This window comes from Lemur catta, chromosome 9 (genome assembly GCF_020740605.2).
Source record: "Lemur catta isolate mLemCat1 chromosome 9, mLemCat1.pri, whole genome shotgun sequence".
NCBI classification, from domain to species: domain Eukaryota; kingdom Metazoa; phylum Chordata; class Mammalia; order Primates; family Lemuridae; genus Lemur; species Lemur catta.
This window is the reverse complement of record NC_059136.1, coordinates 22,148,991-22,173,869: the sequence shown is the minus strand read 5'-3', so window position 1 is coordinate 22,173,869 and position 24,879 is coordinate 22,148,991. Positions and strand designations below refer to the sequence as shown.

At 39.3% G+C, this 24,879-nt stretch overlaps 1 protein-coding gene across 1 annotated transcript in view; it reads left to right on the top strand.

The window, feature by feature from the left end:
- HERC2 (HECT and RLD domain containing E3 ubiquitin protein ligase 2) overlaps nucleotides 1-24,879 on the top strand; it is a 171,139-nt gene that overhangs the window by 52,415 nt on the left and 93,845 nt on the right. The window contains exons 22-35 of the mRNA XM_045561084.1: nucleotides 2,919-3,074; nucleotides 3,759-3,944; nucleotides 8,408-8,578; nucleotides 8,973-9,076; nucleotides 10,426-10,576; nucleotides 12,902-13,116; nucleotides 13,392-13,524; nucleotides 13,630-13,757; nucleotides 13,846-14,041; nucleotides 17,459-17,592; nucleotides 18,142-18,315; nucleotides 18,394-18,530; nucleotides 18,650-18,801; nucleotides 19,486-19,677. Coding sequence (XP_045417040.1) covers nucleotides 2,919-3,074; nucleotides 3,759-3,944; nucleotides 8,408-8,578; nucleotides 8,973-9,076; nucleotides 10,426-10,576; nucleotides 12,902-13,116; nucleotides 13,392-13,524; nucleotides 13,630-13,757; nucleotides 13,846-14,041; nucleotides 17,459-17,592; nucleotides 18,142-18,315; nucleotides 18,394-18,530; nucleotides 18,650-18,801; nucleotides 19,486-19,677 — 2,229 coding nt within the window. The remainder of the gene's footprint in view (nucleotides 1-2,918; nucleotides 3,075-3,758; nucleotides 3,945-8,407; nucleotides 8,579-8,972; nucleotides 9,077-10,425; nucleotides 10,577-12,901; nucleotides 13,117-13,391; nucleotides 13,525-13,629; nucleotides 13,758-13,845; nucleotides 14,042-17,458; nucleotides 17,593-18,141; nucleotides 18,316-18,393; nucleotides 18,531-18,649; nucleotides 18,802-19,485; nucleotides 19,678-24,879) is intronic.

Genomic DNA, 24,879 nt, shown 5'->3' with positions numbered 1-24,879 from the left:
TATTTGGGCTTTTTGATTTATTAGTTTGGTGCAAAAGTAATTGTGGTTTTGGACCATGAATTTTAAATCATAACTAGGCTAAAACACATCTTTATTAATCAAAGTAGGAACCATTACAATCAACACATTTTTGCCAATGTGAAATAAGTTTGTTTATTCCTGTAGTGTAAAAATCCGTGCTTTGAGATTCAACGAACTCTTGGAAAGCATTTTCTGCATCCTGCTCGTTGTGGAAGCATTTTCCCTGCAAAAAGTTGTTGAGATGCTTGAAGAGAAATGGTAGTTGGTTGACAAGAGGTCAAATGAATGTGGCGGATGAGTCAAAACTTCATAGCCCAATTCGTTCAACTTCTGAAGTGTTGGTTGTGCAACATGCGGTTGGGCATTGTTGTGGAGAAGAATTGGGCCTTTTCTGTTGACCAGTGCTGGTTGTAGGAATTGCAGTTTTTGGTGCATCTCATTGATTTGCTGAGTATACTTCTCAGATGTAATGATTTCACTGGGATTCAGAAGACCGTAGTGGATCAGACCGGCAGCAGACCACCAAACAGTGACCATAACCTTTTTTTGGTGCAAGTTTGGCTTTGGTAAGTGCTTTGGAGCTTCTTCTTGGTCCAGCCACTGAGCTGGTCATCGCCTGTTGCCATATAAAATCCACTTTTCATTGTATGTCACAATCTGATCAAGAAATGGTTTGTTGTTTGGTACAAGAAGAGAAGATGACCCTTCAAAATGATGATTTTTTGATTTTCGGTCAGCTTATGAGGCACCCACTTATCAAGCTTTTTCACCTTTCCAATTTGCTTCAAATGCCAAAGGACCATAGAATAGTCGACGTTGAGTAGTTCTTTGACAACTTCTTGTGTAAGTTGTAAGAGGCTCAGCTTTGATGATTGCTCTTAACTGCTCGTTGTCAACTTCCAATGGCCAGCCACTACACTGCTCATCTTTAAGGCTCTCGTCTCCTTTGCAAAACTTCTTGAACCACCACTGCACTGTACATTTGTTAGCAGTTCCTGGGCCAAATGCGTTGTTGATGCTGTGAGTTGTCTCTGCTGCTTTAGTCTAACATCATTTTTCCATAGTCTAAAATAAATATAAACAGCAAGTCATTAGCATAAAAACATAAAGTGAGAACTATACCTTAAAATGATGTATAACACAACCACATTTGTTTAAGAATGTATTCCAGTATCAAATGGCAAATGTCAACAGTGCTAAAACCGCAATTACTTTTGCATCAACCTAATAAGATTTTTGATGTGTCTGTTCTGTATGCCTGGATGTATAGTTCTTATACTGTTAAATGCATTAAATTGGGGGCCTCATTTTGCATATATTTTTTTGGTCAAATATTTCTATCTTAGACTCATCAGTATTTTTAATTTCATTGTCTTAACATTTAAATTCTTTAGACATCAGAAATGGAATGCTATACATTCAGTTTGGTGTTACAGAGGATTTGTCAGATTTGCTCCATGTGTTAGTTATGGAATGTTAGAGACTAACATGATGTGGGAACCAGATAGTGAGAGACTTCATATGTCACACTGGGGAGCCAGCTGGGTATAGTGGGAAGGTTTGTCATCATCAAAGGAAGACTGGGTTTTGGTTATAGGTCCAGTTAATAGCTGTTAGACATTGGATTAAGTCTCCCGGGGTCAAGATGTCTCACCTGTAGAATTGAGATAACCCCTGAGAGATGCCTGTGAGGATCACAATAGGGCAGTGTGTAAGTGGTCAGTGTGCATGCACCGTAGAGGGAGTGGTGCCTTTCCACAAGCACCACGGCAGTGGCTGGCTCTCCATGAGGGAGCTTTCTCTGCCAAAGATGGGATGGTCTGCTGCCTTTGTTAATATTTTTGTAGCTAGTTTTTCCTAAAGTAACTTAATTACCTCCTGAGAAGAGTTAGGCACTTGTCAATGATGGAAACTTTCAGATGTAAATAGGTGAATTTATAGTTTGGAAGAGGTGACCATTTTGAAGACTAAAGTCAGAAGGACTGAAAAGCTATTATTAATAAGAACCATTGGCCGGGCGCGGTGGCTCATACCTGTAATCCTAGCACTCTGGGAGGCTGAGGCAGGTGGATTGCTTGAGGTCAAGAGTTCGAGACCAGCCTGAGCAAGAGCGAGACTCCGTCTCTACTAAAAATAGAAAGAAATTATCTGGCCAACTAAAAATCTGTATAGAAAAAATTAGCCGGACATAGTGGCGCATGCCTGTAGTCCCAGCTACTCGGGAGGCTGAGGCAGTAGGATTGCTTAAGCCAAGGAGTCTGAGGTTGCTGTGAGCTAGGCTGACGCCACAGCACTCATTCTAGCCTGGGCAACAAAGCGAGACTCTGTCTCAAAAAAAAAAAAAAAAAAAAAGAACCACGTAGGCAAAAAAATTGAAGATTTTATGAGACTGAAAAATGCTTACCTTTGTTTGGGAATAATTTATAAACTTGAAGAAAACAAACATTCGTATACTGGATATAAAGTTTTAAAAATTTAGAGCCAGCTATGGTGGTGCATGCCTGTAGTCCTAACTACTTAGGAGGCAGGAAGATCTCTTGAGCCCACGAGTTCCAGTCTAACCTGGGCAGCATAGCAAGACCCCATCTCTAAAAAAAAAAAAATATATATATATATATAACAAACCTGTAAATTATAACTTTTGTATTTATACACCCAAAGTTTCTAGGTACTACGTATATAGTTCTGGTTATAAAATATGACGCAATCAAATTCACTGTTTTTCAAGTTATGGGCTATAAGAGCCACAGACTAAGGGTTAATAGGCTCCTATTTGTAGAAATTATTATAGGGAAAAGGTGTGTAGAGAGAGGAGTGGGGAATAGTGGAGTGGTTAGTTTGTTTACAGAATAAATTTTGAATAGTGAAAATGAAATTTTCTACAATCCTTCTTTAAGGCCCTGAGCTAATGGGTGTTGGCTCCTTGCTGAAGAAGTACACAGCCCTTCTGTGCACACACATTGGTGATATACTGCCTGTGGCAGCTAGCGTCGCTTCTACCAGCTGGCGGCACTTTGCAGAGGTGGCCTGCATCTTGGAAGGGGACTTCACGGGTACCTTTCTTGTTTCCTACCTGTGGGCTTATGTTTACTTCAGGAGATTGATTAAAGCTGAAATGTATCCTTTCCTAATAAAACTGCCTGCATTTACTGTATAATTTTTTTAGTCCTCCTGCTTTTCTCCTTTGGTTTTGTTAGTTACTAGCAATTCTGTATATCATTTGGTATGGGACTCATATCACTGTAAATATAATTGGTGATTTAGATTTGTACCTCCATTATTAATACTTCAATAATGAGGGCAAGGGTAATTTTCTAATTTTATTTTGATGGCATAAAAATTAGTTGCCCCTTTCAAGACCTTAATAAATTCCAATGTTACCTAATATTTTTTAAAGTTAATTTTTTGAGGTTAGAGAATTATTTTTGAGTGCTTTTTTCTGATGATAAACATTACAGTAGACATTTAGTTTTCTGAATAAAAGACTGCAAGTTTATAGTTCTGTTTTTGAAACATAGTGTTTTTGGAAACTATTTTTGTAACTCAAAAGGGCTTTGTTTGATAGCTATACCTGTCTCTTTCAGAATAAAAGAAAATAATCCTCTAGAGATATACTAATGGACAAGCATTCCTTATTTTGTAACTTATCAGAATTTAAACATAGAGGAAAGTTATAAATTGCTTTCATAGGATAAACACTTTTATTTAAATCTTGTTTTTTTTCTTTTTAAATGTAGGTGTTCTCCTTCCAGAACTAGTAGTTTCTATAGTGCTTCTGCTCAGTAAAAATGCTGGTCTTATGCAAGAAGCTGGAGCTGTTCCTCTGCTGGGTGGCCTGTTAGAACATCTGGACCGGTTCAACCACCTTGCACCAGGAAAGGAACGGGATGATCATGAAGAGTTAGCCTGGCCTGGTATAATGGGTATGGCATCTTAACTTAAAGGACTTTTACTGAGGAAAGTTTTGTCCTTGTCTAACGTATTCTTGCCTTTCCATTTGAAAGAATATTTTACAAAGGAAGACCAATTATTTGCCATTTCCACTGATGGTAGTATAAGTGGAAAATGAAGATAATCCAGTTCAGGAGATATTTGGGTTATGTTTAAGGAAGATTTTTCCTTTAGTAATTGTTAAATCCTGAAATGCACATTTTAGAAAGTTCTGGAAAACCCTTTCCTGGGAGGTGCCTTCAGAAGGTACTATTGAGGTGCTTTTATATATAGTCAGCTCAGGAGGCAGAAATTGATATGGGAAGACTTTCCAAAGTCATCTTTGTTATTTGATGTTAATGAGATAGGGAATTCCTGGAGTCAGCTGAGCACTTCCCTGTAGGCACTGTCTGTAATGCTTACCAAATTGAAATGAAACTTGTCTTCTCAAAATTTTGAGGCTGGGCATTTTTGAATCTAAGTCACCATCATGTATGATTCTGGTTTTCTGGACTCAGAATTAATCAAAGTAGTGGTTGAACTTTTATTTTATATGAAAACTTTAGCTAGGTGGGGTTTTTCTTCTTCTCCCATTTTAGACCATCGTCATCATAACATGGAAGCTTAAAACAAGAGGTAGCAGTTGTGCTGAGGAAAATAGTCTTAGGATATTTAACATAGTTTAAAATTTTTTAGTAGTTAATACTTTGGCACCATTCTTATCTTTTTGTTCAGGAATGAACTTAAATGGTTATTTATTATTTTTGTCTCTATACTACGTATGGTTGAGGGCATTAATTGGATTAGCAGTTTACTAAAGTCCTTTTTAAATTGTGAAATATAACACATACACAGAAGTACCCAATGCGTCTTTGTGATTGATCACAAAGAAAACCAGGTTCTCCATCCAGACTAAGAAATGGATCTTGGCAGGACCCTCGCAAAACACTGCCTTTATCTCCTTGAAAGGTGTCCCTCTTCAGACTGTGTGGTTGTCACCCCCTTGCTTCTCTTGGTCATGTTATACTAAACGAGTGTCTCTAAACAACCATATAAGTGAAATTATGCAATATGTACCCATTGGTGATTAGTGTCTGGCTTCTTCCCCTCAACATTAGGTTTCTGAGGGTCATCCTTGTTACTGAGTTCTTTCACTTTTGTTGCCATGAATGTAGTAATCACTGTTTGAATATACCGTAATTTATTCATTCTGCTTTTGGTGGAAATATAGGTTGTTTCCAGCTTTAGAGTAAATACATGGCTTTAAACATTCTTATGTCTGTTTCTTGGTGGAATTGCTCCTTTGTAGCAATGGAGCTACAATTAAAGGATGCTTTAATACAGAATGCCAGTTTTCCACAATGAGTGTGCTCATGTTCATCTTTCATCTCCACGACAAAGTGTGAGAATTCTCACTGGTCCACACCAAGACCCAGCATTATTGGTACTTCCTGTTTTAGCCATTCTAGTGGATGTACACTGGTATCTCAGCATGGTTTCAGTGAGCATTTTCTTGATTATTAGTGAGGTTTAAATACTTTTCATATGTGTGTTAAGGCAGTTGGCTACTCTCTTTTGTGAAATGCCAGTTCAAGTCTTATACCCATTTTTCTATTGGGTTATCTTTTTTCTTTTTTAGTGATTCATAGGAATGTTTTTATTTATTTATGTATGTATGTATGTAACAGAGTCTCCCTCTGTTGCCTGGGCTAGAGTGCTATGGCATCAGCCTAGCTTATAGCAACCTCAAACTCCTGGGCTCAAGCAATCCTACTGCCTCAGCCTCCTGAGTAGCTGGGACTATAGGCATGGGCCACCATGCCTGGCTAATTTTTTCTATGTATTTTTTAGTTGTCCAGATAATTTCTTTCTATTTTTTTAGTAGAGACAGTGTCTTGCTCTTGCTCAGGCTGGTGGCCTGTAGTTTTCTTTGTGAGCAATCTGGTGGATAGGGGTGGGGTAGAGTGGGAACCCAACTTTTAAAAAAAATTGTGGTAAAATATACTTAACAAAATTTATGATTTTAACCATGTTTAAGTGTACAGTTCAGGGGCATTAAATACATTCACGTTGTGCAACCATCACCACCAGCATTCATCTCTAGAACTGTTTCATATTGCCCAACTGAAACTCTGTGCCTATTAAACCATCAGTTTTTTTTTTTTTTTTTGCCACCAGGGGCCGGTTTCGTGGAAGACAGGTTTTCCACGGACTGGGGATTGGGGGGTGGGTTGTCCTGGGTGGTTGGGGGCTGTGGTGCGGAGCTCAGGCAGTGATGTGTGGTTCCACTGACTGGTAACGGGCCACGGCCTGGGGGTTGGGGATGGCAACATTAAACAATAATTCCCCATTCTTCCCTACACCAAACCCCTGGCAACCACCATTCTGCTTTCTGTCTCTATGAATTTGACTACTCTAGGCACCTCATATATGTGGACTCATAAAGTATTTGTCCTTTTGTGATTGGCTTATTTCAATTAGCATGTCTTCAAGGTTCATTCATGTTGTAGGATGTGTCCAAATTTCCTTCTTTTAAGGCTAAATGATATTCTATTTATTATATGTATATATCGCATTTTGTTTATCCATTCATCTGTCAGTGGACACTTGGGCTGTTTCTACCTTTTGGCTGCTGTGAATAATGCTGCTGTGAACATGGGTGTGCAAAAATATCTGTTCGAGTCCCTACTTTACTTCTATTGAGTACATAGCCAAAAGTAAAACTGGTAGATTATGTGGTACTTTTATGTTTAATTTTTTGGGGAACCACCATACTGTTTTCTATAGCAGCTACACCATTTTACATTGCCACCAGCAATGCACAAGGGTTCCAATTTGTTCATACCCTTACCAACACTTACATTCTGTTTTTTGTTATGGTAGCCATCCTAATGGATATGCGGTGGTATTTCGTGGTTTTGTTTTGTGTGTCCCTAATGATTAGTGATGTTGAGCATCTTTTCATGTGCTTATTAGCTATTTGTACACTGTCTTTGGAGAAATGTCTATTCAAATCCTTTGCCCTTTTTTTTTTTTTTTTTGAGACAGAGTTTCACTCTGTTTCCCAGGCTAGAGTGAGTGCCGTGGCGTCAGCCTAGCTCACAGCAACCTCAAACTCCTGGGCTCAAGCAATCCAACTGCCTCAGCCTCCCAAGTAGCTGGGACTGCAGGCATGTGCCACCATGCCCAGCTAATTTTTCTATATATATTTTTAGCTGTCCATATAATTTCTTTCTATTTTTAGTAGAGACGGGGTCTCACTCTTTCTCAGGTTGGTCTCGAACTCCTGACCTTGAGCGATCCACCCGCCTCGGCTTCCCAGAGTGCTAAGATTACAGACCCTTTGCCCATTTTTGAATTGGATGGTTCTTTTATTGTTGTTGAGTTATACGGATTCTATATATATTCTGTATATATAAGATTTGCAGATATCTTCTCACATTCTGTGGGTTGTCTTTTCACTCGTGATAGTGTCCTTAGATGCACGAAAGTATTTGATTTTGAATTTCGCGTTTTTTGAACTTCGTTGATTGAATTCTCTTCATCTAGTCCAACATGTTCTTCTATCAGTTATATTTTCTCTGATCTGCTGGTTAGATCTAGAGGTTTGATTGTCTTTGGATTCAATTTTATTGGGTCCAAGTTGTGATTGAAGTCATGCTGTATGCTTTCTATTGGCTCAGGAGGCCTGTGATGCTGTGTCCCCACCTTTAGTTCTGTTCATGTATTGTTTGTTCTCTATAAAATTCCCTACCAGCCTTGCCCTCTGCTGTCTGGTTAGCATGAGGTACAATTTGTATGGGAAGGACATGATCCAAGTGTGGTGTCCCCCCTACTCCCTTTTAACTGCTTTTCATAATATTGGGTTGGTGTCCTAATACTTCCAAAGGTGCTCAACCAGGTTTTCGTCTTTTGAGTATTAGTATGAACTAAGATTTTACTGATTTGATGTTTAGTAACTTATTTACTTTCTACCTTTTCCTCCCAGTATATACCTTCAAAGGTATAAATGCCCTCAAGCATATATTTAGCTGTTTGTCACCAGTTTTGATTTGCAGTATTTTCATCATTTATTTCAGTGGATTTTCTAATTTCCATTGTCATTTTTTTTTGGAACTTTGGGTTACTTTTAAGTGTATTTTGTTACCTATTTCTAGTTTAACTGCATTGCATAAGCTCTGTAACTTAATTTCTTTGAAATCTATTGAGATTTGTTCTATGGCCTAGCATATGATCAGATTTGATAGTCATGTTGTGTAAGTGTTTTTTTTACAAAAATCATTCTATAATTAATAGAATTTTTGTTTTTTTGTTTGTGGTGTTAGTTACAGAGATACGTATGTTACTCTCTCATTGTGATTGTGGATTTATCTGTTTCTCCTTGTAGTTCTTTCACACAGTTTGTTGTTTTCATTTTATCTAATTGATTGATTGATTTTGGTTTCTCTATATACAGAGTCATTTTTTACAGGTCAAAACTGTAGAAATAATGAGGAAGTGACGCTTATACGCAAAGCTGATTTGGAGAACCACAATAAAGATGGAGGCTTCTGGACTGTGATTGATGGGAAAGTGTATGACATAAAGGACTTCCAGACACAGTCCTTAACGGGAAATAGTATTCTTGGTAAGGCTGCATTTTTTTACTCCATGGTTAAAAGTTGCAACATGTGTCATTTTAAGCAGAGCATTTGGCTTATGATAAACGATCTCTTTAATTCTGCTCCAGTCCTGACACATTTTAATGTATCTGTTGACTTTAGTGTCTGTCTTAGCAACAAATTCAGGCATATTTGAAGAATTTCTCATCATTATGTATTTTTTGTTCCAATACTTGTTGGAACTTGTTCCAAGTTCTGAGTTGGCCCAGACAACCCTGGGAGAGGGTGAAAGATCATTATACTCTGGTAACCCTTGCTCATGAGTTAACCTGCCTAACTTATTTCCTATTTGCCATTTCTGCTATGGCTGTCTAGGCAAATTGTATAGAAGTCATGTTGCTTTTTCCCTTTTTGTTTCAGCTCAGTTTGCAGGGGAAGACCCAGTGGTAGCTTTGGAAGCTGCTTTGCAGTTTGAAGACACACGGGATTCGATGCATGCATTTTGTGTTGGACAGTATTTGGAGGTGAGGCTGTGTGCCCTGAGTGCACTGGGACATCAGGGGAGACCCTCTTTGTATGTTTGTGATAGGATGATTTTGACCCTAAAGTACTGATATTTGGGACCTTTGTGGGGCATTTAGCGATAAACATAAAAATCCTTTAGAAGTTGTTTCATAAGTGAATTTACATTTATTCTTAAGACTCATGATGTTCTGGTCTTAAAAAATTATTTTAAAAATTATTAATTTGGGCCGGGCACAGTGGCTCATGCCTGTAATCCTAGCACTCGGGGTGGCCAAGGTGGGAGGATCGTTCGAGGTCAGGAGTTCGAGAAGTGAGACCCCGTCTCTACTAAAAATAGAAAGAAATGATCTGGACAGCTAAAAATATATATAGAAAAAAATTAGCCGGGCATGGTGGCGCATGCCTGTAGTCCCAGCTACTCGGGAGGCTGAGGCAGAAGGATCGCTTGAGCCCAGGAGTTTGAGGTTGCTGTGAGCTAGGCTTATGTCACAGCACTCTAGCCCGGGCAACAGAGTGAGACTGTCTCAAAAAGAAAAAATTATTAATTTGTAAGAAATATAGACATTTCCACACCAAAAAGAGGTTAAACTTTGATCTTTACAATTTTCTTATAAGCTTGTGTAGAAATTTGGAATGGCTTACTATCTTGAGGTATATTTTTTTGGGAAGAACTATATAGAAGTGTCATTCTTTACAATAGAAGTATGTCCTTCCTTATATATGAGCATTGGGGTTTATATATCGAGATTGGCTTTCCAGGTATTCAGGTATCCAGAAGTAATAAAATTCATGAAATACCATGGGGAAAATTAACTTTGCTTGTAAATTGTCTGGTGTGACCGGAAAAGTTTAAGTGTATTTTCATTTGAACTCTTACTTTCTTTGTTTAGTGAGTTTGCTTTTTGTTAGAATAATTTTTCTCCACATGTGTCGTCATGGTTCTTTAATACTTGTCAACTAATACTTGGCATGTCATATTTTTGTTTATCATTGAATTGTTTATGCATGTAACAGTTCATTATATTTTCTGAAGCATTGTGTACAATCACTTTGCAAACTGATTTTCTAAGAAATGTTCTATCCAAGTCATTTATCTGTGCTTTGGTTTCTACTAGTAGAGCTGTGCATTTATTGTCTGCTCTATAGGGTGGGTGGGGTTTCTGTGGTATCTACTCTTAACTTGGGCATAGCACTACAAACTCATTATTACAGGTAGAGGAACATGGTACTTAGAGCACCCACTTATCTTGATCATGGTAGTACATTTTAAGGACATAAGCTGTTCCTTTTAGTTTTATGTTTTAATTAACCCCATTTTCTCAGACTGATGATGAAATTTTTTTTCTAGCCTGACCAAGAAGTTGTTACTATACCGGATCTGGGAAGTCTCTCTTCACCTTTGATAGACACAGAGAGGAATCTGGGCCTGCTTCTTGGGTTACATGCTTCCTACTTAGCAGTGAGCACGCCGCTATCTCCTGTCGAGGTCGAATGTGCCAGTAAGAAAAACCTTATTTTCTGCTAATCGATTAGCAGATTATTTTAGTTGAACCATAAAGTGCCATTAAGAGTAAGAGAGGAAGAGGAATCAATGAAGTTGCTTATGACAAAAAGTGAGGATAGTGAGACTCAGCTAGTTAGTTAGAAATAGCTGTGAGTGGCTTTCATTTGCTTTCATGGTCTAGGCTGCAGAGGAAGCTAAAGAGTGTGTGGGACTGTCTCTAGAATGACTAGTCTCACTTATTGCATCCTCTAACACAGCGGTCCCCAGCCTTTTTGGCACCAGGGACTGTTTTCATGGAAGACAATTTTTCCGTGGACCAGAGGGGCTGGGGGATGGTTTCAGGATGATTCGAGTGCATTACATTTATTGTGCCCTTTATTTCTGTTATTATTATATTGTAATATATAATGAAATAATTATACGACTCACCACAGGGTGGGGACCTCTGCTCTAACAGATGGGCCCAGCATGGCTGTCATCTTCCTGTGTGCCCAGAAGTTGCACAGAATGTTGATTGGCTGTTATTATTGGGGAACAGCAATAGGAACAGCATTCTGTTTGAGGACAAATGCAAGTCAGATATATTTTGGAATGACAGCCTTTGTAATCACCTAAAATAATGAAGTTTCTCTATATCCCATACAATGGATTTAAATTTTTCTTCATGTAGCTATACATTTCTCATCTGTCTGTTCATCCATCTATCCAACAAGCATCTGTTGAGTTGTTGCTTGTGCTAGTTACCATGCTAGGGGTTTAGGAACGCAGAGACGGGTAGGGCGTGCCTCTGCCTTCAGCTGCTGCTGGTTTGATGATGGGCCGGCGTTCTAAGCAGATCAGGATACAGGGTGGTAAATGAGAAATGGGGACGCTCATAAGTGGTTTTGGGGGAAGAAAGACTTCACAGTGGCAACCGCCCTGGAACTGGGTGTGAGAGCATTCTCAGCAGAAACACAGCCGTGTGAGGGGCACTGCTGAGAGGAGCAGGGGTTTCCAAGGGCAGGTTAGTGGGTAAGCATGGCATGAGTACCGGCACGACCCCCTGTGCTCCAGACCCTTGGGCACATGCTGGGCGCTGCACTGGCTTCTGAGTCCTCTGAGGGGGCTGCTGCCCTGCCTTCCTCCTTGAGACTTGCCGTACCTGGGGAAGATGGACTTCACTGAGATGGGCAAGGAAGGTGGCACTGGGAAGCTCCAGGGTAGAGGGAGCAGAAGGTACTTGGGCCCTGCTGAGTGGGGCCTGATCCATGGAAGGATCAGAAGCTTGTCTTTGAGCGATAAGGAGGGGCTCTCCTGTGATTTAAATGGAGAGAGCCAGGGAGGGTCGAATCAGATCTGTGTTTTAGAAGAATTAATGTGGTAGTTGAGGGAATGCTCCTGAGTGCTCTAAAGTCTAAATGTCCAGTAAAAGAACTCTGAGTATATTCCAGATATGATTGCTTGGGTTTTGGAGCAATATTTTGATACCACAAGTCACTAATAAAAATCTGTAGTGATGTACACACTGATTATTTTTTGGTGCCTTTCCTTCAGTTACCCTACGCAGTTATAAATAACATTCCCATCTGCCCTGATGGATGGCATATTCTTGCCAGACCTGACTGAGCCTATACCACACAGAAATCTCCTTTCCAGCCTGTTAGATCGCCCACCTCTAAGGATCTATCCTTTAATAAAGATTGTGTGTCGTTAAGTATTCTCTGATTCTTGTAACTTTATAAGTGCTCTAGGAATATATAGCCTACCCTGAGGATGTTTTTCTTTGTAGAAACGCTTCAGGTGTGCTGTTCCCTGCCTGGATGCTCAGTCTTTTTTTCTTATTCCGGATCTCAGCTCAGTTGTCGCCTCCACGACAAGTGGTTTACTGACTTTCAGAATAGTGGTGGTCTTTCTGCCGCTTGCTCTTATGCTCCTGGTAGCCCTCTGTTGCATAGTCTGACAGTTGAAATTGAGTGATTGTGGGAGTGGTGGTGTACTGTTGCTTTCCCTGTTAGAATGGGAATCCCAGTCTTCAGACAGCATCTGTGGAACCAGGCAGCTCCATGCAGAGTGCAGGGATCCCGTAAATGTTGGACTGGAACTGTCCTGAGTTCTGATACCATGCTTAAGGTGTGTTGAATAACCAGAAAGTGTTACCTGTGTTAACATAGATAGTGGAATTGTAAGTCAGTCTGTGTAAATATTAGATGTAACTCTTTCATGTCAATGATGCTGCATTTCACCTTGCAAATAAGTATTCAGTTGAGCATCATTTTTTCTGTATTTGTTCCTGAGTAGTTCACCCGAGTTTCTCTTTAGTGTTTGCGTATGCATTTTCCAGAGTGGCTTCAGTCGTCCATCTTCTCTGGAGGCCTGCAGACCAGCCAGATCCATTACAGCTACAACGAAGAGAAAGACGAGGACCACTGCAGCTCTCCTGGGGGTACACCTGCCAGCAAATCTCGACTCTGCTCCCACAGACGGGCCCTGGGTGACCATTCCCAGGCATTCCTGCAGGCCATCGCTGACAATAACATCCAGGATCACAATGTGAAGGTGAGCTAGATCTCCCCCCACTACTGACTCATTCTGTCTAGCTGAGGAGTTTGACATGGGAATACTTACATGCACTTTTATTAACATAGCACAGACTTTGTTTCACATGTTGTTGGGAGGGTTGGTTTTGAGATGAGAAGCTGGTTCTGTTCAACTTGCCAGTGAGGCTTTAGAAGCATTGCTAATTGCAAGTGTATCAGAAGCTGTGGCACGTTTAGGATTCAGGAAGATGCACTGGATGGCTCTGAAGTTACCTCCAGCCATTTCTGTTGCAGGACTTTCTGTGTCAAATTGAAAGGTACTGTAGGCAGTGCCACTTGACCACGCCAATCACATTTCCTCCCGAGCATCCTGTAGAAGAGGTTGGCCGCTTGCTGTTATGTTGCCTCTTAAAACATGAAGATTTAGGTATGGTGTTTGATACCTGTGTGTTTTAGCCATACTGTAGATCCTTTGACTGACATGCCATACATATTCATTCCCACCCTGCCCTTCTTTAATGTCTTTTTACAGGTCATGTGGCATTATCTTTAGTTCACGCAGGTACTCTTGGTATTGAGCAAGTAAAGCACAGAACATTGCCTAAGTCAGTGGTGGATGTATGTAGAGTTGTCTACCAAGCAAAATGCTCACTCATTAAGGTGAGTAGATTTTAATTCTTTTTCTTCTGGGCTGTGCAGTTTCTAAGATATTTGTTGCTAAGTTGTCTTTTTCTATTTAACTTTGCAGACTCATCAAGAACAGGGCCGTTCTTACAAGGAGGTGTGTGCTCCTGTCATCGAACGTTTGAGATTCCTCTTCAACGAATTGAGACCTGCCGTTTGCAATGACCTTTCTATAATGTCTAAGTTTAAACTGTTAAGTTCTTTGCCGCGTTGGAGGAGAATAGCTCAGAAAATAATTCGAGAACGAAGGAAAAAGAGAGGTAAGAATGTAAAAGAATAGAAAATAAAGTGTGTGCTTAGCCCCATATAGTTGATCTGTGATTTCAGAGTGGAGTTTTGCTACTATTCATTACATGTGTCACTTCTACCTACTGTCATAATTTTTTTGTGTATTTATGATTAAATACAGAAATCTTGTTTATTTTTCAATAGATCAGATAGTGAAGTGACTTTGGAATTGAATGTGTTATGATTTAGTAACTAGTAAATTGATGCTAAAAAAGGTAAACCTTACTAAATTCTTGGGGAAAAGGAAGTTTCTTTTAAAAATAAGTTGTCCTGGTAATGAGATACATGGGAACATTTCAACTTAAAATTTAATCTTGCCTTTTATTTTTTTTTTTGAAATAGGGTCTCACTCTATTGCCCAAGTTAGAGTGCAGTGACATCATTATAGCTCACTACAGCTTCACACTCCTGGGCTCAAGTGATCCTTCTGGCTAAGCCTCTTGAGTAGTTGGGACTATAGGCATTTGCCACTTCACCCAGCTAAATTTTTAATTTTTTGTAGAGACAGAGTCTTGCTGTTGCTCAGGCTAGTCTCTAACTCCTGACCTCAAGTGATGTTCCCACCTTGGCCTCCCAAAGTGCTAGGATTATAGGGGTGGGCCAGTACACCCAGCCCCAAAGTAAAGAAATGTTTTTGTTTGGAAATACTGAGTATTCTGATATGTGGAGAATTATTATAAAAGAAAACTTAAACAGTTACTGATGTCTTCATGTAAGTAACTGTGTAAGGGTATAGAAAACACTTTTTGCATTAAGTAGTCCAAATTTAAGTAAAAATATATAAAATACTTTAGAGTTTGGTCACTTGTGATTATAAATAAACTACAGAAATTTATGATTATATTCTTATGAATTCTACCAATTTATTCTACCAGCTTATAAACAATATTAATTACTGAGTTTTTGATGGGTATTTGGAACAGTCATGTCGTAAAAGATACCCCAAATTGATTGTTTCTGAACAAACCTTTAACCTACAATAACTTATCTGAATCCTAGAAGTGCTCTGGATCAGGAAGTCACAGCAGTAACACTTCCGAGATTCCTTTAACGCAGGCATCCAGGAAACTTGGCCAAATCACAGGCCCTGGAGCCTGGCCTGTCCCAGTGTGAGGGAGTCACTCTCCCTCTACCATCCATCCACCCCATGTCAATGGATTTGAGCCCACACTGTCACATTTGAGTTTCTTGTTTTGGATTTGTAGATTTATTGTGTGATGTTTGAAGCTAGTTTTTTTTTTTCCCAGAAATTAAATAACTTATAAAGTATAAGTGATTAGTTTTCCTGGTGCTATGTCTGGGGTCCCCAAGCCCTCTCTCAGGCTTGATGATTCACTAAAAGGACTCCACAGGCAGGACTCAGAAGAGCTATTATACTCACAGTTATAGTTTATTACTGCAAGCAGGATACAGATTAAAATTAGCAAAGGGAAGGGTGCATGGAGGAAAGTTTAAAAGAAACTAGGCCCAAGTTTCAGTGTCTCTTCCTAGTGGAGTCACATGGGGACATGCTTAGGTCTCTCAGCAGCAATGAGTGACAACATGTGAAGATGTGTCAACCAGGGCAGCTCATCCAACCCTTGGTGTCCAAGGTTTTTATTGGGGGTCAGTCACATGGGTGTGCAGTGCCTATGTGACTGACCTCAATTACTTAGATTCCAGTGCCCCAAAGCAAAAAACTCTGTGAGTCACATTGTTATCATAAACCATCTAGTCAGACTGGTGCCACATGGTCCTCGGCCTCAGGTATACCAAAGCACTTATCAGGCAGGATATTGCAAGGGCACAGAGCTCAGTTTCTAGGAAAAGGACCAGTCCCGAAGGGATAGACCTTTCTTAGAAATTTGCAGGGTTTGAGCAACCCAGGCCTGCTCTGTTAGCCCTTTACTGCACAGGTTTCTTATCATGTTGTTTATTTTTTATATTATATTCTGAGGAGATTTAGGTCAATTATTTTTAAAAGGATAAAAAGAAATAGGGGGCCGGGTGCGGTGGCTCACGCCCGTAATCCTAGCACTCTGGGAGGCCGAGGTGGGAGGATCGCTCAAGGTCAGGAGTTCGAGACCAGCCTGAGCAAGAGTGAGACCCCGTCTCTACTAAAAATGGAAAGAAATGATGTGGACAGCTAAAAAAAATATATATATAGAAAAAATTAGCTGGGCATGGTGGTGCATAACTATAGTCCCAGCTACTTGGGAGGCTGAGGCAGGAGGATCGCTTGAGCCCGGGAGTTTGAGGTTGCTGTGAGCTAGGCTGACACCACGACCCTATAGCCCGGGCAACAGAACGAGATTCTGTCTCAAAAAAAAAAAAAAAAAAAAAAAAGAAATAGGGAAGAAAGACCACATATCACATTGCAGATTTAATAGAAACTTCCCTAATTGAAGAGGCTAACAGAAAAGGCATCCATTTGATTCTCTTATGCACTGACAGAGAACTACTAGGCTATAGCCGAGTGGACAAGCAAGCCAGTAACTGTGGGCTGCATGAAACCCTGTTGCTTGCTTTGTGTTGCTCATGGGCTAAGAATAGTTTTTGCAGTGTCAAATGGTTTTAAAAAATTAAAAGAAGAACAATATTTTTTTTTTTTTGAGACAGAGTCTCACTTTGTTGCCTGGGCTAGAGTGAGTGCCGTGGCATCAGCCTAGCTCACAGCAACCTCAAACTCCTGGGCTTAAGCGATCCTTCTGCCTCAGCCTCCCGAGTAGCTGGAACTACAGGCTTGTGCCACCATGCCCGGCTAATTTTTTCTATATATATTTTTAGTTGTCCAGGTAATTTTTATTTCTATTTTTAGTAGAAACGAGGTCTCGCTCAGGCTGGTCTTGAACTCCTGACCTCGAGCAATCCACCCGCCTCGGCCTCCCAGAGGGCTAGGATTACAGGCGTGAGCCACGACGCCCGGCCAAGAACAATATTTTTGACATATAAAAATTACATGAAGTTTAAATTGCAGCATCCATAAATAAAGTTTTATTGGAACACAGCCATCCTAATTAATTTAGGTATCATCTGTAGCTACTTTTTGTGCTACAACAGCAGAGTTGAGTATTTGCAACAGACTGGATGACCTGCAAAGACTCAAATGTTCACTCTTTGGCACTTTCAGGAAAAGCTTGCTGACTCCTGGACTGCCCCTCCTGAGGGCTTCTCCCCATTGCAGCAGTCTCCTTCTGCCTGTTCCTGCCAGGGTGACAAAGTTATTATTACCTGTGGTGTGAGACCAATTTTGATAGTTTTTATTTTCATTGTTTGAGCATTGGAATTTACAATGTTGTTCACATTTCTTTGAATAAAATTTTCATCTTTCATGCAAATATAAGTATTTCTTATTTTAAAAATATATTTAAGTAAATGATTTTTATAATGAATGATGTTTTTAAACATAGCTCCTAAGAAGCCAGAATCTACTGATGATGAAGAAAAAGTTGAAAATGAAGAGAGTGATTTAGAAGAAGCTTGCATTTTGCCTCATAGTACAATAAATGTGGACAAAAGACCCATTACAATTAAATCACCCAAGGTGCAGTATTTTCTTTGAGTCTGAGATTGAGTGACTGGAAACACAGCACATAGCAAAGGAGTCCACGAGTGTTGTACCTTTGTACCTGCACATCTCTAGGGTAGTGAGTGTAGTTGGTTATTATTAAAGGGAGGCCCCAATGATCTTTGATGAACTTGACTTACGGTGCCTTGGTCACAGCCATAGTTGGAGAAGTGTTTCTTTTTATTTTTGGTACTACATTGTATCATTATTTATTCACCATTCATTCATTGAATGTATCCTTTGTTGCAGAAACTCTGCTAGTCACGGAAGCTATTAATGTGAAGCATAACTTTGTATGCCAGTTAACTTGATTGAAAGTGTATTTGCATAGAAATTATGAATTCAGTTATAAGCATATCTATAGCATAGTTTTTTAAACCATATATTAGTTACTAAGTTTAACGTATTTTACCAATTTAAACCTAGTGGTGTTATTTATTTATATTTATATTTGAATAACTGTTTCAGAGTACAGGTTAATATTAATAGGGTAGGCTAATTGTGAAAATTGTTTTCCTTTGTTAGGATAAATGGCAGCCGCTGTTGAGTACAGTTACAGGTGTTCACAAATACAAATGGTTGAAGCAGAATGTTCAGGGCCTTTATCCGCAGTCTGCACTCCTCACTACAATTGCTGAATTTGCCCTTAAAGAAGAGCCAGTGGATGTGGAAAAAATGAGAAAGTGCCTACTAAAACAGGTAAAATTTGATGAGAACATGCTTCTTTTCCTTGGGTAATATGTATAACATTTAACTGTGTGCATTAATATTTTGCAGTTGGAAAGAGCAGAGGTTCGCCTGGAAGGGATAGATACAATTTTAAAACTGGCAAGCAAAAATTTCTTACTTCCATCTGTGCAATATGCTATGTTTTGTGGATGGCAAAGACTTATTCCTGAGGGAATTGATACAGGGTAAAACTTTATAATGTTTTTTTCTTAATTAAGGAAGCTGTAGCAACAAAACATTGTTCTATTAAAGTTAAAAGTCTGCCAGTGTCCCAAGTAAAATTTTTTTATCTTTTGTTTGAAAGGGAACCCCTTACAGATTGTTTAAAGGATGTTGATTTGATCCCACCTTTTAATCGAATGCTGCTGGAAGTAACTTTTGGCAAGCTGTATGCTTGGGCTGTTCAGAATATTCGAAATGTTTTGATGGATGCAAATGCCAAATTTAAAGAGCTTGGTGAGTTTTTTTTTTTTTTTTTTTAAAACCTGATGGTTAAAAGACTATTAAAATTGACATTGTAGTAATGTCAGTGATTGCATCACCATTATTTCATAGCTTGGCCTTAGTTATATGTTGTCAAAACTTGAAAATGTCAGTTTTCACTTTTGGGAAGACTAATAACTTTGTACATCAGATTGATAATCTGTGCTGCTCTTAGTGTTCTAAGATTCTAAACAAAACTGTAAAAATTTAGACGATACAATCTTGAAGTACTCTAATAAAAAGCTTTTATATTTTTTACATTTTTGTGTGTATCATACCGTATACCTCAGAGTGTCTTTGTCCTATATTAATATTTATTTCTGGGTAGTTTGAGCATCCATAGGGAAGTGCTAGGATTAGTTTTGTGGAAGAAGAGTGAAACCTAACTGTTACATTTGAAACCAAAGGAATGGAATGGGGCACCGAGGGATATTTAGAGAGCAGCATGCTAAGTCTTACAGACAGATGGAGAGAGCCGTGCTTGGAGTTCAGGTTGTAGAACCATTGCAAACAAAGCATGACAGAGCTACCCGATGTCCACATTCTATGGAAACCCACCGAAAAATAGAAGTTTAAAGTAATCTCCAGTGCTTTCTGCATCATGTGTATTCTTGTATCCATGCACAAGAAATTTAAGTGGGTGCCAATGCTTATTAGGTATCCAGCCTGTTCCCCTGCAAACCATTACCAACGAGAACCCATCAGGACCGAGCCTGGGGACGATCCCGCAAGCACGCTTCCTCCTGGTGATGCTCAGCATGCTTACCCTGCAGCATGGAGCAAACAACCTTGACCTTCTGCTCAACTCCGGCACACTTGCCCTCACGCAGACGGCACTGCGGCTGATTGGTAGGTCGGCGCCGGCTTTAGGGCCTTACGAAAATGTCAAGATTTGCCTCCTCTCTTTTCTTAAAAAACTTTAAAAAAAATTGTGTCAAAGTACAAATAATGAAAAATGTACCATTTTAAGTTTATAATTCCGTGGTATTAAACACATTCATAATTTTGTGGAACTATCACTGCTGTCTAGTTCTAGAAGTTTCCTCACCCCAGATACACCCCATTTAGCAATCACTCCTCATTTCCCCTAATCTACAGTTCCTGGCAACCACAACTTTCTCTCTTTCTGGATTTGCATATTCTGGATATATTACATAAATGGAATCATACAATTTGTGGCCTTTGTGTCTAGCTTATTTCATTTAGTATATATTGGTACTTTACTCTTTTTTAAATCTGAAAAATATTTCATTATATGAATATACAACAGTTTGTGTATCCGTTCATGGACATTTGGGTTGTTTCTACCTTTTGGCTTTTGTGAGTAGTGCTGCTAGGGTTATTTACATACAAATTTTTGTTTGAACACCAGTTTCCAGTTTTTTTGATTACATACCTAGGAGTGGAATTGCAGGGTCATATGATAACCCTATGTGTAACTTGCTGAGAAACTACCAAACTTTTCTGGAGTGCTGTACCATTTGACATTCCTGCCATGAGTGGACAAGGGTTCCAGTTTCTCTATGTCCTTATCACTAGTTATTTGTTGTTTTGGTTAAGGCTATCCTAGTGGGTATGAAGTGATTTCTCATTGTGGTTTTGATTAGCATTTCAGAAATGATGAATGACATTGAGCATCTTTACATGTGGTTTTTGGCCATTTGTATATCTTCTTTAGAGAAATTCTATTCAAGTTCTTTGTCCATTTTTAAATTATCTTTTTGTTGTTGAGTTATAGGAGTACCAGTAAATGTACCAAACATTTAAAGAAGAATTAACACCAATCCTCAAATTCTTTCAGAACTACCTTGGGATATTAGACCTTTACAGATCTGTAGATCTTTATCAGATCTATGATTGAGGATGTTTTCTCCTATTCAGTGAGTTATATTTTTTCTTGATGGACAGGAGTTTTTAATTTTGATAAAGTTCAGTTTAACTATTTTTCTTTTGTTTGAACTTTTGGTGTCATATTTAAGAAACCATTTCCAAATCTACTATGTTTTCTTCTCTAAGTTTTATAGCTTTAGCTCTTACATATTTAGATCTTTGGTCCATTTTTAGGTAATTTTTTTACATGGTGTGATATGAGAGTTCAACTTTTTTCTTTTGGTTATCTGGTTGTCCTAATGCCATTTGTTGAAGGCTGTTCTTTCCCCCAAGGTATATTAGTATCCCTGGCAAAAATCAGTTGGCTAGAGATATTTATTTAGGTTTATTTCTGAACTCTCAATTCTGTTCTGTTGTTACGTATGTCTGTCATGATGCCAGTGCCATGCTGTTTTGAACACTGTAGCTTTTTGGTAAGTTTTAAAATTGAGAAGTGTCTTCCAATTTTGTTTTCGTTTTTTTTCAAGGTTCTTTTGGCTATTCTGAGTCACTTGCATTTCCATATGAATTTCAAAGCTGGCTTTTCCATATCTGCAAAAAAGGCCATTGGGATTTTGTTAGGGATTGTGTTAGATCTGTAGATTGCTTTGGGGAATATTGCCATGTTAATATTAACTTCCTTTCTATGAACTTGGGGTATCTTTGCATTTATTTAGGTCTTTAATTTCTTTCAGCAATATTTTATAGCTTTACAGTTATCAGGATAATAATGGCCTCACAGAATGAGTTAAGAAGTGTTCCCTAATGTTCTGGTTGTAGAATAGTTTGAGAATTGGTATTAATTCTTCTTTAGATGTTTGATAGAATTCATTAGTTGAGCCATCTGGTCCTGATCTTTTCTTTGTGGAGAAGTTTTTGATTATTGATTTAATATTTACTTGTTATAGGTGTATTCAGATTTTCTATTTCTTCTTGAGTTAGTTCAGGTAATTTTGTGTGTTTCTAGGAATTTGTCCATTTTATCTAGGCTATCTCAGTTGTTGACATATAGTTGTTCATAGTATTCTTTTATAATCCTTTTTATTTTGGTAGTAGTGTTCCTACTTACTTTTCTGATTTTAGTTATTTGCATCTTCTCTCTTTTTTCTTAGTTTATCTACCTAAAGTTTTGTCAATTTTGCTGATCTTTTCAAAAACCAGCTTTTGGTTTTGTTGATTCCGTTGTTTTTCTATTCTCTATTTCATTTATGTCTGCTCTAATCTTTATTTAATTTCCTTCTTTCTGCTAACTTTGATTTTATTTTATTCTTATTTTTCTAGTTCTGCATGTGTTTATAGGTATAAATGTCTCTTTTGCCACTGCTTTTGCTGTACTATATAACTTTTGGTATGTTATGTTTTCATTTGTCTCAAAGTATTTTCTGATTTCTCTTGTGATTTCTTTGACCCACTGGTCTATTGTGTGTTAATTTCCACATACTTATGAATTTTCCAGTTTTAATTTTGTTTTTAATTTCTCTTCCATTTTGGCTGGAGAAGGTAATTTGTAGTCTGTTTAAGTTTAATACTTATTTTGTAGCCTAACATATGATATGGTCTGTCTTGGAGAATGAATGTTCTGGGTATCCTTGAGAAGAATGTGTATTCTCCTCTTTTTGGGTGGAGTGTTCTATTTATGTTTGATAAATCTAATTGGTTTATAGTGCTGTTCTTTGCCTGAAAATCTGAGATGCTGCAGGGCTGGTGGTGAAAGTTCAAGTGAAAAAGCGAGGTCTTTTTATCCACCAGTCTTAGAGCCCACATTGATTTGTTCAAAAGCATGCATCAGGTTGGGAAACAATCAACCTCTAAGAGTCATACACATACACATACACCTGATTTCTTAAGACCACATTAGCAACTAAAAATTGCTTTTAAAAATTACAAAGGTGCAGCAGGGCATGGTGGCTCATGCCTGTAATTCCACATTTTGGGAGGCCAAGGTGGGAGGATCACTTGAGGCCAAGAGTTCAAGACCAGCCTGGTTAACATGACAAGACCTCATCTCTACAAAAAACAAAAAAAAGCCAGGTGTGCTGGTGTGTGCATGTAGTCCCAGCTACTCAGGAGGCTAAGGTGAGAGGATAGCTTGAGCCCAGGAATTCGAAGTTGCAGTGAGCTATGGTGACGCCATTGCACTCCAGCCTGAGTGACAGAGCAAGACCCTGCTTCTAAAAAGGAAAAAAAGAAAAATTTACAAAAGTGAGCCAGGCACAATGGCTCACACCTGTAATTCTAGCTACTCAGGAGACTGAGGTTGGAGGATCCCTTGAGCCCAGGAGTTTGAGACCAGCCCACATGACATAGTAAGACCCCAAATCTAAAAAAAATAAAAGAAAAATTAGCTGGGTGTGGTGGTGCATGCCTGTAGTCCCAACTGCTTGGAAGGCTGAGATAGGAGGATTGCTTGAGCCCAGTAGTTCGAGGTTGCAGTGAACTATGACAGAGTGAGACTTCGTCTCTTTTTAAAAAAATTACAAAAGTATATCTCCATCTAGAAATTGCCTTTCTTTTTATGTTGTCTTCCTTTTTTTTCTAGAGGCTCTAATAGGTAAAAGTCTCAGCACAAATCATTAATTATGGGGGCTTATTCTGTTAATAGTACTCACAAGTTTAAATTCCAGTTGACTCACTGGCTACAAAAAGCAAGGGAGTTCTGTGTCATGAATATCTATCTATATTTGCAACTTTTCCTGATAAGGATGATTTATCATTTAAGAAATTAAAAGAATATAATATTAATTTTGTATATACATCCTAATACAATAGCTACAAAATGTAAAGCTACCAAAAAATTTACTTCTTTTTTTTGGTTGCAAATTTATTCAAGCCCCTAACAATAAATTTAGCTTTTATGGGGTTAATAGTACAGCTGCCCTGGAGATCCCAGCTGGAACACAGCCCTGTCCCCTCCTGGGGGCCCTTGGCCAAGGCAGCAGCTGGGCTAAAGAAAAGGTCGTCGTTCCCCCCCACCCCACAGTTTATCTAAGCTTTCCTCCAGCCCTGGGAATGGATTAACCTTTTTTATTCACTCTTAGAAGAGACAGGAACATTTTACATTTTTGGCCCACTCAAGCCCATTTTTGGGACTGTTTGGGCCCTTTTTCCTACTACCTGGAGGAGAAAGCAAAAATGTACATGGACTTTCTCCCCCTCAGTATAGCTAGCAAGGCCAAACTGCAGGACAGCAGCCAGGGATCCACATGCCCACTCTGCTGGGGTTAGGTCTACTATTTTCGAATCCACAGGTAAATTTTATTTCTCTCCATTGACAGCAGCTCAGCTTATTTCATGCTATGATGACTCCGTAACCACCCAGAACCAAATATTCCTGCCCCTCCCCTTCATTCTTCCTTTTTCCAGACAGTGATTTTGCAGTGTTTCAGGGAGTTAGGGGTTGTTCTACAGAACCCTGCTGCCCCACCTGTGTCAGGGTTCTCCAAGACCACCCCCAGGATTGATGATTTGCCTGGAAAACGCATAAGACTCAGCATATAGTTGTACTCAGGGCTGTGATTTATTACGGTGAACAGATACAGAGCAAAATCATCAAAGGAAAAAGGCACATGGGCAAAGTCCAGAGGAAATCAGGTGCAGGCTTCTAGAGTCCTCCCAGAGGAGTCACACAGCACACATTTAATTCTTCAGCACTTAGTTGTGGCAACACCTGTGAAGTGCCATCTGCTGGGGAAGCTGGTTAGAGACTTGACACCCAGGGTTTTCACTGGGGCTGATCAAACAGCTACCCTCCGCCTGGCACGTACCAAGTTGCAGACCCCAGAGGAAGGCAGGTTTCAGCACAAACCACGCTGTTTGTACAGACAGATCAGGCACAGCAGGCCACACTTCTCACCTGGGGTAGCAGTCTCCAACCTTTTTGGCAGGGACCAGTTTCATGGAAGACAATTTTTCCAGGGACCGGGGGTGGGGGATGGTTTGGGATGATTCAAGTGCTTTATATTTATTGTGCAGTCAGACCTCTCTGCTAATGACAATCTATTTGCAGCCGTTCCCCAGAGCTAGCATCACCACCTCAGCTCTGCCTCAGATTATCGGGCATTAGATTCTCACAAGGAGTGCTCAACCTAGATCCCTCACATGCAGTATATAGTAGGGTTCCCACTCCTATGAGAATCCAGTGTCACTGCTGATCTGATAGGAGGTGGAGCTCAGACGGTGACG